General features: G+C 37.9%; 1 protein-coding gene across 6 annotated transcripts in view; it reads left to right on the top strand.

Moving 5' to 3' along the window:
- LOC140481408 (LIM and senescent cell antigen-like-containing domain protein 1) overlaps nucleotides 1-14,645 on the top strand; it is a 122,664-nt gene that overhangs the window by 59,495 nt on the left and 48,524 nt on the right. The window contains exon 1 of one of the 6 annotated variants that reach the window (XM_072577556.1): nucleotides 798-1,255. The exons of 1 other annotated variant lie outside the window; for it this stretch is intronic. In XM_072577556.1, the coding sequence (XP_072433657.1) occupies nucleotides 1,149-1,255 (107 nt within the window). In that variant the 5' untranslated portion in view covers nucleotides 798-1,148. Of the gene's footprint in view, nucleotides 1-797; nucleotides 1,256-13,309; nucleotides 13,636-14,645 lie in introns of those variants that run through there. 4 more of the 6 variants (XM_072577557.1, XM_072577559.1, XM_072577554.1 and 1 more) reach the window with 4 other exon arrangements.

The following is a 14,645-nucleotide window of genomic DNA, read 5'->3' as shown; positions in this document are numbered from 1 at the left end:
TCCACACTGAGAAGACCCAAGATCCTATCCATTTTACTGGCTACTACTGGGTTCCTTCTGGTGGATCTAAACTGCTGGTGCAACAGGATGCAAGTAATGATAAGGATTTTGGATAGTTTGCTGTTAGGTATGATTCTAGATGTCTGTTTGTCACTATGTTGAACTGGGACAGTTCTTCCAATGCTAGCATGAATCTCCTTCAATAAAAACATATATTATTTGGATGTTATTATCAAAAGTATTATATCTAAAGCTTTTTCTCCATCCCCTGTTTTCATAAAAATATATTTAACTGCAATGCATGCTACTTGAATTCTAGTTCATTTTTTATTTGATTACGGTATGAAATCAGAAAGACTTTTTAATTCTAACTTTGGATCACACATTAAACGTTTACAGAAGTGTACATCAAACTGAAATCAATTTTGCTAAATGTTGAAAATTCCTCTTGGTAGGAAAGGAGTTAAACAGTGCATACAACACACCTTGGAGAGGGTTAGTCATGCAAAATTAACCTGTTCAGTCTTGTGTGCTTTCGTATTCGATTGGTTTGACCTTAACAAGACAAAGATAGCTGAGATGTAAACAGGACCTGGAGGAACTGAAACGTTGCACAATGGTCTTGCGCAAAGGTGTTCTTTTGACTGTGTTTCCAGATCAAATGCCTGCCAGCTGTGACGTATTAAAACTTGTACAACTTCATTCAGGAAGGGAGGGGTAAGAGAATCATGTACTACTCGTAACTCCTAGCAGGGTGGAGACTTCTGTTCTTTTGTAACTTTGTTGGGATTGGAGGACTTGGGAGAGAGGTGGAAACTCACTGAATAGGACTGTATAACTAAAAATGTAGTTATCTATTTTGTGTGCAGATGACAGATTTCCCAGCATTTGTCCTCATTAGTTAAATTGATGCTATGTCCATGCAGTTTTCAAATGAAACGCTGTAACTTTTAGAAGGGCGTGGAAAATCCGGAAGCAACTGATTACATTGTAAAGTATGCCCACAGTATTACAGGTGTAAACGTCTATTAGGAGTTGCTTTTGTGATAACTAGCTCATCAACAACTGGGCTGGGCTCGTCCATATGGTGGTTTATGTAAAGACCTACAGATATCGGAAATAACAGCCTGCACACTGCGAACCTCACTATGAATTTACTGCAGTTGAAGGAACTTTCCCAGTCTGATTTGTATCGACGGCGCCAAGAGCGTCATGACAGCTTTGGATCTGCAGGTTTGGAAAAGAAAAGTTTGAGGTAAGTTTACTATTAACTACAGCTATGTTGTATGAACTAGACCAAGAAACTCTTCCAAAACAAAAAGTCCTACTTACATTGATGCAGCTAATTTGGAATTCATGGAATTCATACCTTGAAGGGACAGACTTAAAATGTACAAAAGGCATTTCCTTGCAAAGCGCAATCCGGTGTGTGTGCACTTTAAAAGGCGTACAGGTTTTTAAATTTTTTTTATAGTCCTAGATTAATAGTCAATAGAAAGTAATGTGACAACTGATTAAGCTTGATATTAGACTTATGATAGTCTTAGAGTACTTCAAGCCATGATGCATCTTGTATATTTTAGTGAAGTACTTAAACTTTAATTCTGTGTGTGATTTTAAGAATTAAAATTAAAATGATTTTGTACGTGTTGAGACACTCCATTATAATTTTTATTTACTTTGTGGATTGGTGTTTATTGAGCTAAAAATTGTTTTGTTGACATTGGCAGAATCAAGAATACCTCATGACTTTCAACAGAGCACTGTGTTGAGACAGAGAATTAGAAATCTTATTGAAAGCAGCCCTGCCAGCAGAGTAATGAGAGAGTATTTTCTGAGTGTCTTTGCTTTTGTCTTTCACTTTTTTAATATATAAGCCAGCTCAGCATGTACCTGGATACTGAATGTAATGCTTTCTGCAGATGTCCCCATTTCAGTCTTAAGGTGAAGCATGCCTGCAGGGATGTCAGGCAGCGCATAGTTTTCTTTTCTATACATAAGGTTGAAGGTCACTGGTTTATAAGACAATGCCTGATGACACTGAATGACTTGCTTCTCAATGTGATCCTTGGTCATTATAGATGTGCACAGTTTTAAAGTGACTATTAATGGAGGATTCATTTTTTATAACCATGTACATGTTTATGAAGATCAATCGTAAGAAATTCAACGGCTGCTTTTCTTCTGTCCATGGGATGGATACGTTGCTTAAGTAAAACCAAAATGTTGCTGAGAATCTAAGCAAACCAAATTTTGAAGATTGATGTTTCAATTCTGTGTGGTTATCATTCAGTAATTTGAGTGTTTTATCAAGCACTTGTGTTCATCTTACCCAGGATTCATATCTCCTACTTTAGTTTCATCTTTTATATAGAAATGATGTAATTATTGTTGACCTTGTGTGTGTGCCAACATAATAGAAGCAGAGATATTCAGAGGTTTTTAACAAACTTTCTGCAAGTGAGCAGTTTGGAGAGCCTATTCTGAACTTCCAGGTTTTTAAGGAAAGTAGTCATTTTCATTTCTAATTTCACCAATGGTATTGTACTCACTCGGGCTAGAATACAAGAAATTGACTTGGGACGCCAATTCAAATTAGCATTGGCTCAGAGTGTGATGCATTTGCATGTAGCACTGGATCTGTTTTTATGTAGGTGAAATCATTCAGATGCAGTGCGAATCGTCGATCTCTGCTGCATTCCTGCAGCAACACCCTAATGAATCAGTCTGCCTGCCTGGTCTGAGAGCTAAGATGGACAGTTAAGTTTCTGTTGCATTACCATGACAACAATAGCTCAACCAATCAGCAATCCCTCCTTATGCTGTAAAAATTGGTGTCTTTTTTTTTCAAATCTCTTTGCATCCTAATCCTAATGAGTGCAAGACAAACTACCTTTGATTTTTAGCAATGTTAATGTTCGCTACTCCCAAATAATAAATTAATCAAAGCCATTTGTAATGGATAGTGACATAAAATTCCTTAAATTAGACAATGAGTGCAACAGCTCATTAGATTTATACCATCTTTAAAGTGATGAAACATCCCAAAATGCTGTTAAGAGGTGTTATAAAACAAAGTATGACCCTGAAACGCATGAGACATTGGGTCAGGTAACCAAAAGTTTGATAGCAATAAGTTTTAAGAATTGTCTTAATGGAGGAAGTTAACTTAGAGAAGTATTGAGCGAGCATTCCAGAATTTTGAACACCGATAACTTGACCAACAATGGTGGAGCAACTATACCTGAGAATGCACGTGCGCCCAGGGTTAGAGTGTAGATATTTTGAGAACTGTGGGCACTGTAGATTGAGTTAGGAAGGGGCAAAGTACTGGAAGGATTTTGAAAACAAGGATGGAACTTCTAAAATCAAAGCATTACTGGACTGAATTTTGAATGTAGGTAATTGAGCATAGGGCTGATAGAGGAATAGGACTTAGTACAAATTAAAACATCAGCAGAATTTTGGAAGAACTTCCATATATTTAAGGTTTGAATAAGGGAGACTAATCATGAATATATTGGAGTAGATAATCTATAGGTTTATTAATTTAGCATGCATGTAATCAAAGAACGAAGCATAGCCCCTCAGTGGCTGGATGGAATTCTTTAATTCTACCATGAAGTTCAGTCAAGTTTAATCCTCAACAATGAATGCAATTTTTGGATTACACCACAGCTGCAACCTAAATGTTATTGACTCCATTGATGCTGAGTGGCTGCATGGGGCCTTTGACCAATCCAGAAATAGTTATAAAAGCCCACAATCGTTCTAGGTGATGAAAGCTGGGAGGGCGAGAGTGGGATATACAGTAAGATAGCTATTTCAGGTGATTGTTGTTCTGCCAAGTAGAATATCATGAGGAAAGACACATTCCTGGGTAGGTGATGTGGTTGTTGAACAATTGGTTTGGTATAAACTTATTCAAGAGCTTGTCTATGGCAGTTAACCTTTTTGATGGGGAGGGATGGGATACAATGTTACTTAAGACTGGAAATCATGGGAGTTGAGTTGGTCAAAGAATACTTTCATGTGCATTGTTGAGTTGTATATTGATACCAGATTGAAACTACAGGATCAGTTAATTTTTAACCTGACAAAGGTAAATATTTGTTAAGTAAAGGTATTAAGGGATATGAACTAAAGACAGATGTATGGAGTTAAGCCAGAGATCAGCTGTGAACTCATTGAATGGTAGAACAAGCTTGATGAGCTGAATGGCCTAATTTTCCTATGTTCCTAATATAGTGCAGCACACAAAAATAATAAATAATCTGTAGTTTAAAATAAAAGACAGTTCTGTCTAAGGGATTTTTGAACCAAAATGATTTATCAAAGCTTTTGCAAATGCACATCCAATTTTGTGAAAAGATTCCTTAGAGGGCAATCTTTTAATTTTAAAGTTAGTTCTTCTACATTTTAAATTTTTCCGAAGGAAGGATAGTTTTATGGTTGGTTTGAACATATAGCTCAATGCTAAGTTTACCTTAGTCTTTTGGGGATGTGGGCATTGCTAGCTAGGCCAACATTTGCCCTTTCGGAAGGTGATGGTAAATCTACCTTCCTGAGCCATTATAGTTCAAGTGCTGGAGGGAGACCCACAAGAGGGACTTTGAGGTTTTTGACCTAGCGATAGTGAAGGAGCAGTACTTTTATTTCCAAGTCAAGATGGTGAGTGGCTGCATTTTCTTGCTGTTTTTCAGCCTGGGCCTAGATATTGTCCAGATCTTGTTGCTTTTGAACATGGACTGCTTCAGTATCTGAGAAGTTGTGAATGGTATTTGAACATAGTATAGTTGTCAGTGAATTTATCCACTTCTGACCTTGTGATGGAAGAAAAGTCATTGAAGCAGCTGAAAATGCAGAGGTCTAGGACACTACCCTGAGGAACTCTAGCTGAGATGACTGGCCTTCAACAACTGCAACCATTTTGATATGTCTTCAACTACTCTTGTTTTCCCTGATTCCTAGTGACTCCTGTTGTGCTGGGACTCCTTGATGCCAAACTGAGTCAAATGTATCTTTGAAGTCAAGGTCTGTCACATTCACCTCATCTCTTGATTAATGACATTGCAAATCAGGCATTCCAGACAATGCAGAGAAATGCTAGCAGCATGGGTTCAGTTCACACACCAGCTGAGGTTACCATGGAAAACCTGTCCTTCTGATCTGTCCCCTTGGCTGGGATATGGAAACCCTCCGGTTAAATCAACACCTGTCTCTTTATCTCCCTCGAGAGCAAGTCCTATGGTCATCGGAGACTTATGGTAATTTTACCATAACCATCTGAAACTGAATGGCTTGCTAAGCTGTTTCAGAGGGCAGTTGAGAGTCAACCACATTGCTGTGGACCTGGAGTCAGATGTAGACCAGACCAGGTAAGAATGACAGAGTTTATTTTCAGAAGCTGAAGAATCTTCATGAACCAGATGTCTTTTCGCCAATTGATGGTGGTTTCATGTTCCTCATTAGACTCTTCATTCCAATTATGCCATGACAGGATTTGAATCCAGGTGCCCAGAATATTACATCAGTTTCCATATTAATAGTCTACTAGTAGTAGTTTCACTAGTCTGTTGCTTCCCCATTTTAATTTGTTCTATTCACATGAGAACATAAGAAGTGGGAGCAGGAGTAGACTGTCCAGCCTGTCGAGCCTGCTCTGCTATTCAATAAGATTATGGTTGATCTTTTTGTGGAATCAGCTCCACTTGCCATCCTGCTCACAACAGCCCTTAATTCCTTTACTGTTCAAAAATCTATATATCTTTGCCTTAAAAACATTTTTAATAGCCTCAAATACTTCATTGGGCAGGGAATTTCACAGATTCAAAGCCCTTTGGGTGAAGAAGTTCCTCCTAAACTCAGTCCTAAATCTGCTTTATAATAGGCAAAACATGGTACCATAAGAATTAAAAACAGAAAATGCAACCAGCACTTTGAAGCATCTGGGAAGAGAAGCAGAATTGACATTCCAGATTAATGAGCATACATCAGACTGGAAACTTTCAAGTTTTAACTGGTCTCAAGTAAACACAAAGGGAGGGGAAGTGAGGGCAGGTATGGGGACTGGGCAGAATCAAAAATGGAATCCGCTGCAAAGCAAGAGTGATCAAATGACCAAAAGGATGATGGTGGGGCTGAATTAGTAGTGACGTGACAAGATACAAAAGAATCTCGAGGAAGTGTAAATAAGAAAAGCAGATTCATTACCATTATTGGTGTACCAAAAATAAAATGCAATTATTAGGCATAATTGAACACACTTCTGAGATTGGAAGGCTTTAAAGCATCTCTTCAAAAGATAGGATGCTGTTCCTTCAGATCACATTGAGCTTACTTGAACAGTAAAAGAGGTCAAGATCAAACTGGGATGAAATATTAAAATGACATGTTAATGGAAATTTGGGCTTGTGCAGATTCAACAGGTGTTCATAAATCAGCATCATGATCTGTATTTGAATAAATGTAGAACAGACCACATTGAGAACAGTAGAAATGGCTTACAAATTGATAAAACTACAAATAAATAATTATTCCAAGTATGTGAATCATTTAGAACTTTGTACAATGAAGAGGTTTGCCACTTTTACCTTCCCCACTATCTGAGACATTTTTATTATTTCATCACTTCTGCCTTCTACCCTATCACAGAAACCTCATTTTGTACTCTCCCTTTCCCTTCCCCTTTCCTTTCCCTGCCTCTGTTTAAACCCTGTTACATTTCTACCTGCTTTCAGATCTGGCAAAGAGCACCAACCTGAAACATTAACTGTCTCTCTCCACAAATGCTGTCTGACCTGCTGAGTGTTTCGAACATATTCTGTTTATTCTTCATCACATGGAGTCCTTAGTATTATCAAGATTAGAAATACAAAACCATTTGGAAATGTGCATCTGCATTAGCCAGTATTAAAAACTAAACCTCGTGCAGAATTTATGCCGATATTCACTTCCTACCATTAGGGATTCCTAAAGATTGTTACTTTGCTTTGTAAAATGTGTTTCTTTCAAGGCTTGCACATTATAGAATTGCATTATTGGTTTGGTTAAAAATTGTTGGTGAGCTTGATGTGTTTGGTTTGTTGTGGAAATGTATGAAATAAACTTGTTTTCAACTTTTGTCTGAAGGTGTGGACCATGAGAGATTTTGTAGTAGAGTGAGATGTTTATTTCCCTCACATTTTGCATTTTTTTTTATTTGTATTTGCTCTTACATAGCTTCATGGATCATTTTTATTATCTCCTACTATCAAGCCATTATGTTGCTGATGCTGAATGCAAATACGGAGTCAGGAAGTCTTAGCTTTTCAAACCAGATGGGTCTAGCTTCCACTGTGATATCACCATTCTGAGGAAAAAAGCTCTTATCAGTCCTTGAGTAGATCACATTCTGACTGTCTTCGCTGTTGACTAACACAAGTAAGCTTAAGATCTGACAAAGGTCTTACGCCAAATAAAAATCAGAGGATATCTGCGCTGCATCTTTCAGGCACAGTCGGAGTCTCAACCAGCATGGTGAAAATTTAAGAAAGGTCATGTCCACGTGTTTTGATAGGAGGAGCAATGAGTATAGGAAATGAACTTGAAATATCCCTTTTCTAATCTCACATTGTTTCTTTCACTTTGCTGAAGTGGCTCTTCCAATCAGAGATTTCCTCTCCCCTGTGATCTTTTTTTCCCCTACATTTTGTCTTTTAACTCTGCACGGATGCCACAGTTTCTTGGGCAGTATAGTACAGCCTGGAAATTGGGCAGGACACTGTCCTAGACTTTGGTGAATCTTGCCAGCAGCTTGTTGAGCTCTTCTTCATTGCAGGTAGGAGGTAGAGAATGGTGTGAACTCCTTTTATTGTCATGGGTTGTATTATCAGGTAGCTTCAGGATCTTGTTGGCAGTGACTGTAGATGGAACCTCCAGTCTCAAATGTGGCACACTGACCCTTGTTCACTAACGGTAACTGGTGCATGTGGCTGATGATGGGGAACTGGAAACTGGTTCTGGAAGATTTGAGTCTTTGCTTTGACCTGAGCTGCTTGTGCTACTTGTCTATCAGTGAAGCTGTGTATCAGGCTCCCTTCACACAGTTCTGCTTTTGTTCAGCTGCTGGTGGAAGTTTAGGGGGTCTTGGTTCTGATCCTGTGGGATCTGTATGTAACTTGAGGCCTAGCTTCAACTGGAACAGATTTACAACTTGGGCAGCACTAGTGGGCAGCAGCTCAGACTCTGTATATGTATCACTTTGTGTGTGTGGTGGGTGAAGAAAAGTTTTTGAACAATAGCTTGAGGTGCTTTTCACTTAGATTAGATTACTTACAGTGTGGAAACAGGCCCTTCGGCCCAACAAGTCCACACCGCCCCGCCGAAGCGTAACCCACCCATACCCCTACATCTACATCTACCCCTTACCTAACACTACGGGCAATTTAGCATGGCCAACTCACCTGACCTGCACATCTTTGGACTGTGGGAGGAAACCGGAGCACCCGGAGGAAACCCACGCAGACACGGGGAGAACGTGCAAACTCACACAGCCAGTCGCCTGAGGCGGGAATTGAACCCGGGTCTCTGGTGCTGTGAGGCAGCAGTGCTAACCACTGTGCCACCGTGCCGCCCACTTAGTTTTGGAACAGTAACTTAGTGCTTTGAGCTGTTTCCAACAAAGTGCCATAAACCAGAATTGCTTTGCAAACATATTTATTCTGCAGACTGAGGAAGCTCAAGTGGAATTGCAAATCTTTTAGATTACCACATTGAATCTCATTCATCGTGTTAAACCTTTTGTGGAGTCTTGCATCCATTTTTTTCTCCTGGAGCCCTCTGATTTCTGTTGTGATGTCAAATAGCTGAAATTTGAGATCATCTGGTCTTAGTTTATTATTGTAAATTAGGAATTGTGTTTGGAATCCAAAATTGAGCAAAAATATCAATGAAGGATTATATCCTGTGCTCCATGTGTAAAAACAAAAAAGTAGACCCAAAAGAAAAACAAAAAAATCTCAAGACCCCTTGGAGTAGTGGAATTATTGAGATTCTTGGATCCAACACAATTAAAATTCATTGTTTCCTTTTAACAGGATACTTTGACAATTAATTTTTGCTGTGGGTTTGTGAAGAATCATTTAAGGAAGACAATGAAATTTCCATCACTTTCATTCTTCAGTATGCCTCATTTTGAGCATCCTGTGATCTCATTGTCCTTGTTTGCAATGATCTGTTTGCACTACTCACAAAACAAAGCTTTTCACTGTACTTCAGTATATGTGACTACAATAAATCAAATTAACACTCATCTTATTTGTTAATAAATCAGTGTTGTAATTTGTCTAAACTTCTGGTAAAATGTTTCAATTGCCTTTCTGTTCAAACCTTCGAAGTGAATATGTGCCACATCATCATTGATCAGAGTTGTTGAGTAAGTCTTTTTACCACTTGGAATTATGTTGTTCATCACATTGGAATGTTTGTGGCACATTTAGAGCCTCTTTACAGTTTCCCAAAGTATCCAGGAGGTGAGGGTTAATTTGCACACCAGCAAGAGATGCAAACGTTTATAACACTTCTTTTGCAGATTTTTGCTTAAAATAATTGGAACTCTCATTTATTCTTTGGAACTAAATCCTTAATATTTGAGATTTAATCTGAAATCTATGTAGTAGTAATTATTACACAAAAGAATAAGCCTGGTATATAAAAGTTGATTTTTGTCTTTCTAATGATTAAAGTTGCAGTTGTTTTGTTGCCTTCTCATATTGTTAGTATTCAGCTTATTTCCGCTCATGGATACTATAATTAGGTTTAGAGTTCTGGAATTTGCAAGTATGAATAGCTTTCAGTTTTAAAAGCAGTTGTTATTTTAGCAGGGGCCTGTGTTTATCATCCGTGCAAGAAGAACTAAAGTACTCAATATTTTGTTAGCTATTCAGTGAAATAGTGAGGACCGTTTAGAATGAGGCTGCGTTAGTAGTCTGCTAGGTGTCCTGAGGGGAAAATGTGTTTTTTTTTGGATGCTGCTGGTATCTATATTTTCTAATAAAAACCCAATTTGGATTTTGATTCCAGTAAAGAAAACACTCTCAAAAAATGGGTTCTGCTCTTAAATCTAGTCCATATTTTCTGACATCAGTTGCTGTTTGAGTTGAACAGGCGTTTTGTTTGCTCTTGGCTACATTATCATTGTGGGTAGAATGCAGCTTGAAACAGGAAGTCTCTGATCTCATTGGTTACACCCTAAATGGATTGATCAGATTTGTTGAATTAATTTAATTGAAACAATGGTTCAGTCCCCTCACCTTTAAAGTGTGGCAGATGGCTTGTAAGAAAACAGCAAGAAGTTGTACAAAGTTTAATATTAATCTAGTATGAATTAATAATCAGTTACAATACAAGTACAATACTTTATGGTATATTTGGGTATAACATTTAGCAAAAGAGAGGCTACAGACACGCAACATACTTTCAGATCTATGTCAATGCTATGATTCATTCCAAACATTTTTTAATCATTTATCTATCTTTTTTTTCTGTGTATCCCTACAGACTGTATTTTTTTAAACTACCCTAATTAATAGCAACAGAGTGTGGGTTTTCCTGAAGTCAGAAAGACTCTGTGGAAAGGTGAAAATGGCAACCAGGACACAGTTCTGGAATTCCTGATCACATTCCTGGAGTTTCAGACAACTTTCAGTGCCATTTAAAGGATGCAGGCTGGTTCAGACCAGGGACCTGCATGAGGCACTTCCAGCCTAGTTGACCAGCTCCATTGCAACGCTCTAGGCGCCCACAATTCTCTTGGAGTTGAGCACTCCCCATCCTGCAGTACCCAACTGTCTCTAAAGGCATCAAGAGTAAAGGTGGGCATCATCTCCAAGGATACTATGGCATAAATATATATGGCCCATGAATTATGTATGTAGCTATTTTCTAATCTACCAGTGCAGAGATATTATGACACTGCCACTGTACCACAAGAACCTTCTAAATTACGTTTCTGTTGTCAACGATATAACAAACTGCAGCTGAATTCTCTTGTGATTGCTAGGTAAACAATCTCAAGGAGGTTGAGGGGATGGGGAAAAGCATAGTGTTGGCTTTAAGCACTAAAGTTGGGGATTTGACAACTCCGCTCAGCAGTCAGTTAGACCCAGGGCCGCTTTGTCAGTGGTAGCCAATCAATTTATTGCTGATTGTTCCCCTATCCACTCCCACAAACTGATCAGAGAGCTGCAGTTCAGCAGCACAGCCAGGTATGCGAGCCCCTAGAATACCTTTACATATACCCGAGGGGCAAATTGGCATGGTCATATGAAGTATTAACCAAAAGACTGCACATTTGACATTTTGATATTTTAACACTGCTTTATACTTTCACATCAGATAACCATCAATTGTACTTCCATGGCTGTTGGGAAGGTTGTGCATTAACAAAGAGAACTTCACAGTAACCAATATTTGGTTAATACTATATGGTAGTTCTATTCTAGTGAAGACCATATCTGTACATATCTCTTTAAATCAGACCAGTAGGTAGTCTATTTCCAAATTAAACCATTTCGAGCAGCTGTTGTCATCAAGCACCTTGTTTGGAAATGAGACAACCATGTGTGCCTATTTGTGGAATTGGCGAAAATATTCGGAAGGCACGACTGCTTACATAATTTACTGTGTAAAAGTCCTCCTCCAGCAGAGTTTATAAACGTATTTAGAACTATTTGTAGGCCTCTAAGCGAACTCAAGATTCTGTTTTGCTTTTAAACTGAATGCTACATTGGTGATTAATGGGTGTTATTTTCCTGTGATACTTTCTTTGTATCTCGGAGAAATCACATTGAATTTGTGATGTAGATATGTTTGTCATTTAAGTTACACTTTATTGTCTGACAATATTTAGAAATTGGACATCTATTTATGTCAGATCTCCAAACTTGCCGTGCAAAAATTGTTAATTACTTAGATTTATACACCCTTCATTATCAACAGATTTTAAAACTTATTTTAACTCCTATCGATCCTAAATTAATATTTCAACTTGCGGATAAACTTTTCAGAAGATAAAACTAAGCTTTTGACTGGTTGCATGTTAACTTTGGATGTTTTTATTTCCATAAAATACATTTTATTCATAAAAATACTTTAGTCACTGAAAGCAGTTCACTTCTGTACAGTAGCATATGAAAAAAACAAGCATTGGTTTGTTTGTTGGATAGAGTCAAATTCCAAAGGCATTTCTTTCTTGTACAACATTATACTTACTTACATTTTACTGAAGATAGCTTAGAGTTTTGTGGTCAGAAGTAAAATAAGGGTGCTTGCTACTTAACAATCTTTAAGACCTAAATTTTCTCTCTATCATCAGTTTGAATCTAGTGCCAAGACCTACTATGCAGTAGCAGTGTTGCCACCAAGCAGAAAAGAGGCTGATTATTTTGAAGTATCCATGTACAGCAAAGTAGGAAGTTAAACGCATTTTTGTCCTTCATTTTTAATTTAAAATTCAGATAACAAAAAAACTGACTATTGGATTAAGACCGCTAAAATGAACAATGTTTTTTAGAACAGGAGAGGTAAGGATATATACGTAAGGAGAGATATTTTCATCATTGTGGGCAAATTGGACTTGCCACGAATATTAAATTGGCCTCCGTGTCAGTCTTTGTTAAACAGTTGCACGTCATTCAATAATATACCTTCTCAGTAAGCCTTCAAAGCAAGACTAACAGTGGATTTCTTTGTCATCATGATTTAACAATAGAATTTGCATCCTATGAAAACTGCTATAGTACATCCCGTGGAGGAGCACAGATTCACAGAGCAATTTATGGATTTTCTTATTCTGCGCATCCAGATTAAAGGATCAGCAGAGTCATTGCTCAAAACATATCCAGAATTTTATTTTTGCGAGCAAAATATATACACAGGCAATTAAAGAAATCAGTGAAGTCACAGACTATTTATTAAATTTGCTGCACTTTTACAGTAAATTAGGATTTAAAATGTTTTGTACAAAAATGTTGTCTTAATCGTTTTAGGTGGGTTTGTGTGTGTGGCTTTTCAGAGGGTTGGTGCAGACTTGATGGGCGAATGGCCTCTTTCTGCTTTGTAGAGATTTGTGATTCTGTGATTGAATGGATATAACAGCCTTTTTCTCATAAAATTGTTCAAACAGCTGTACCAAGCACATGTGCTACTTTACATGTTTTCTATGAGATCCCATGCATCACGTCAGAGAAGTTTTGACCTTTCTACTGGCAGAACTCTTAATTTGAAGTTGTAACTTATCTCCAAAAGGTTATGCTGACACTCCTCTCTCTGGGAGTTGGAAAAGTTTACACAGCTTTGGAAGAATGTGTTGCAGTAATCATCAGACGACTGTTAGTACCTCACAAAGCACAGCGTGTTTGTTCAGATTGTATTCTGTATCGGAGTGTTTGGATCATTTTACCAATATACTATGGATCTCGGAGAAAAAGCACTGACCTATATTATTCCAGAGACAGAAGTAGTCATCCACAATGCCATCAATGGTGGCCCAGAAACTGTTGAAAACAATGAAGCTCAGAAAGCGGTGGCTAAGTTACAGAGAAGACGGAGTGATATAAAAATATATAAGGAATTCTGTGATTTTTATGCCAGATTGTAAGTTGTTTCACTTGTTTTGAGTTTTGGTGTCATAATATCTTTTCCTGTATTTTTGCTGTCAGGTATGTTCTTGAGGGTTGCTTCCCTCAACAAAATTGTGTTGAGAGTTTATCATACCCTTGCAAACTCTCATCTCTTCTGTTTTATGATTTAAATTAATACCTTTAATATGATGATCCCAGGTTTTGTACTTTGACAGGCTATCAATTATCAATATAGACAGCTGTATTTGGTGTAAATATTAGAAAACTGATGAGGCTGTTCACACCGTCTTGAAATGAACCATGCTACCAATTTGCCTAGATACATCTGAAAACAATATAATAAATTCTTGGCCTGGAAAATACCATGTTTGCTGAGGGGCTTTAAAAGGCTGTTACAATTTTTGAGGAAGTGCAGGGGTTTGGCTGAGTAGTTGGAATTTTGGATCTCTTTCACTTGGTATTGCTGAATATTCCAGCATTGTTATGCTACTCTATGATTCTGTGTTATCTTGAGTTTCCAACTATGTTCTCTCCTGCTCTGAATGAGAGCTGGGATTTTGTGCTGAAAATAACATGCTTATGTGGTTTAGGTATCTTCCATGTTTTAAACAAATCAGACCGCTTCACACATGGGCATAAAGGAGAAAGTGGCTGCCAGTCAGAAAGGGAGAAATGAGGATTTACTGATTTGTTTTGAGAACAGTTTTTGATGGAGAGAACAAGAAGTATATGATTGAATTCCTATATCTAAGACCCTCCCAGATTGAGGCTCTTGTTGCCAGGAGTAGAGCAAGGCATAACGAAATTTGTGCACCGCTTTATTATTTAGGAGAAAGGAAATAGTTAAAAATTGGTATCTTTCACTTCTACCATTTCGCTTGTCATTGCATTCAGATTTTCAGCAGTTATGATGGGTGCTTTGTTCCCCCTCAGATGAGACTCTGGAGAAGAATTCGATGTTGAGAGCCTGGTTTTAAGCATTTTCTGGGCAAACAACAGAAAAGGCTTCACAAGGAAAATTGC

This window comes from Chiloscyllium punctatum, chromosome 9 (assembly GCF_047496795.1).
Source record: "Chiloscyllium punctatum isolate Juve2018m chromosome 9, sChiPun1.3, whole genome shotgun sequence".
NCBI classification, from domain to species: Eukaryota; Metazoa; Chordata; class Chondrichthyes; order Orectolobiformes; family Hemiscylliidae; genus Chiloscyllium; species Chiloscyllium punctatum.
The sequence above is the reverse complement of the archived record's forward strand: the minus strand, read 5'-3'. Positions and strand labels throughout refer to the sequence as shown.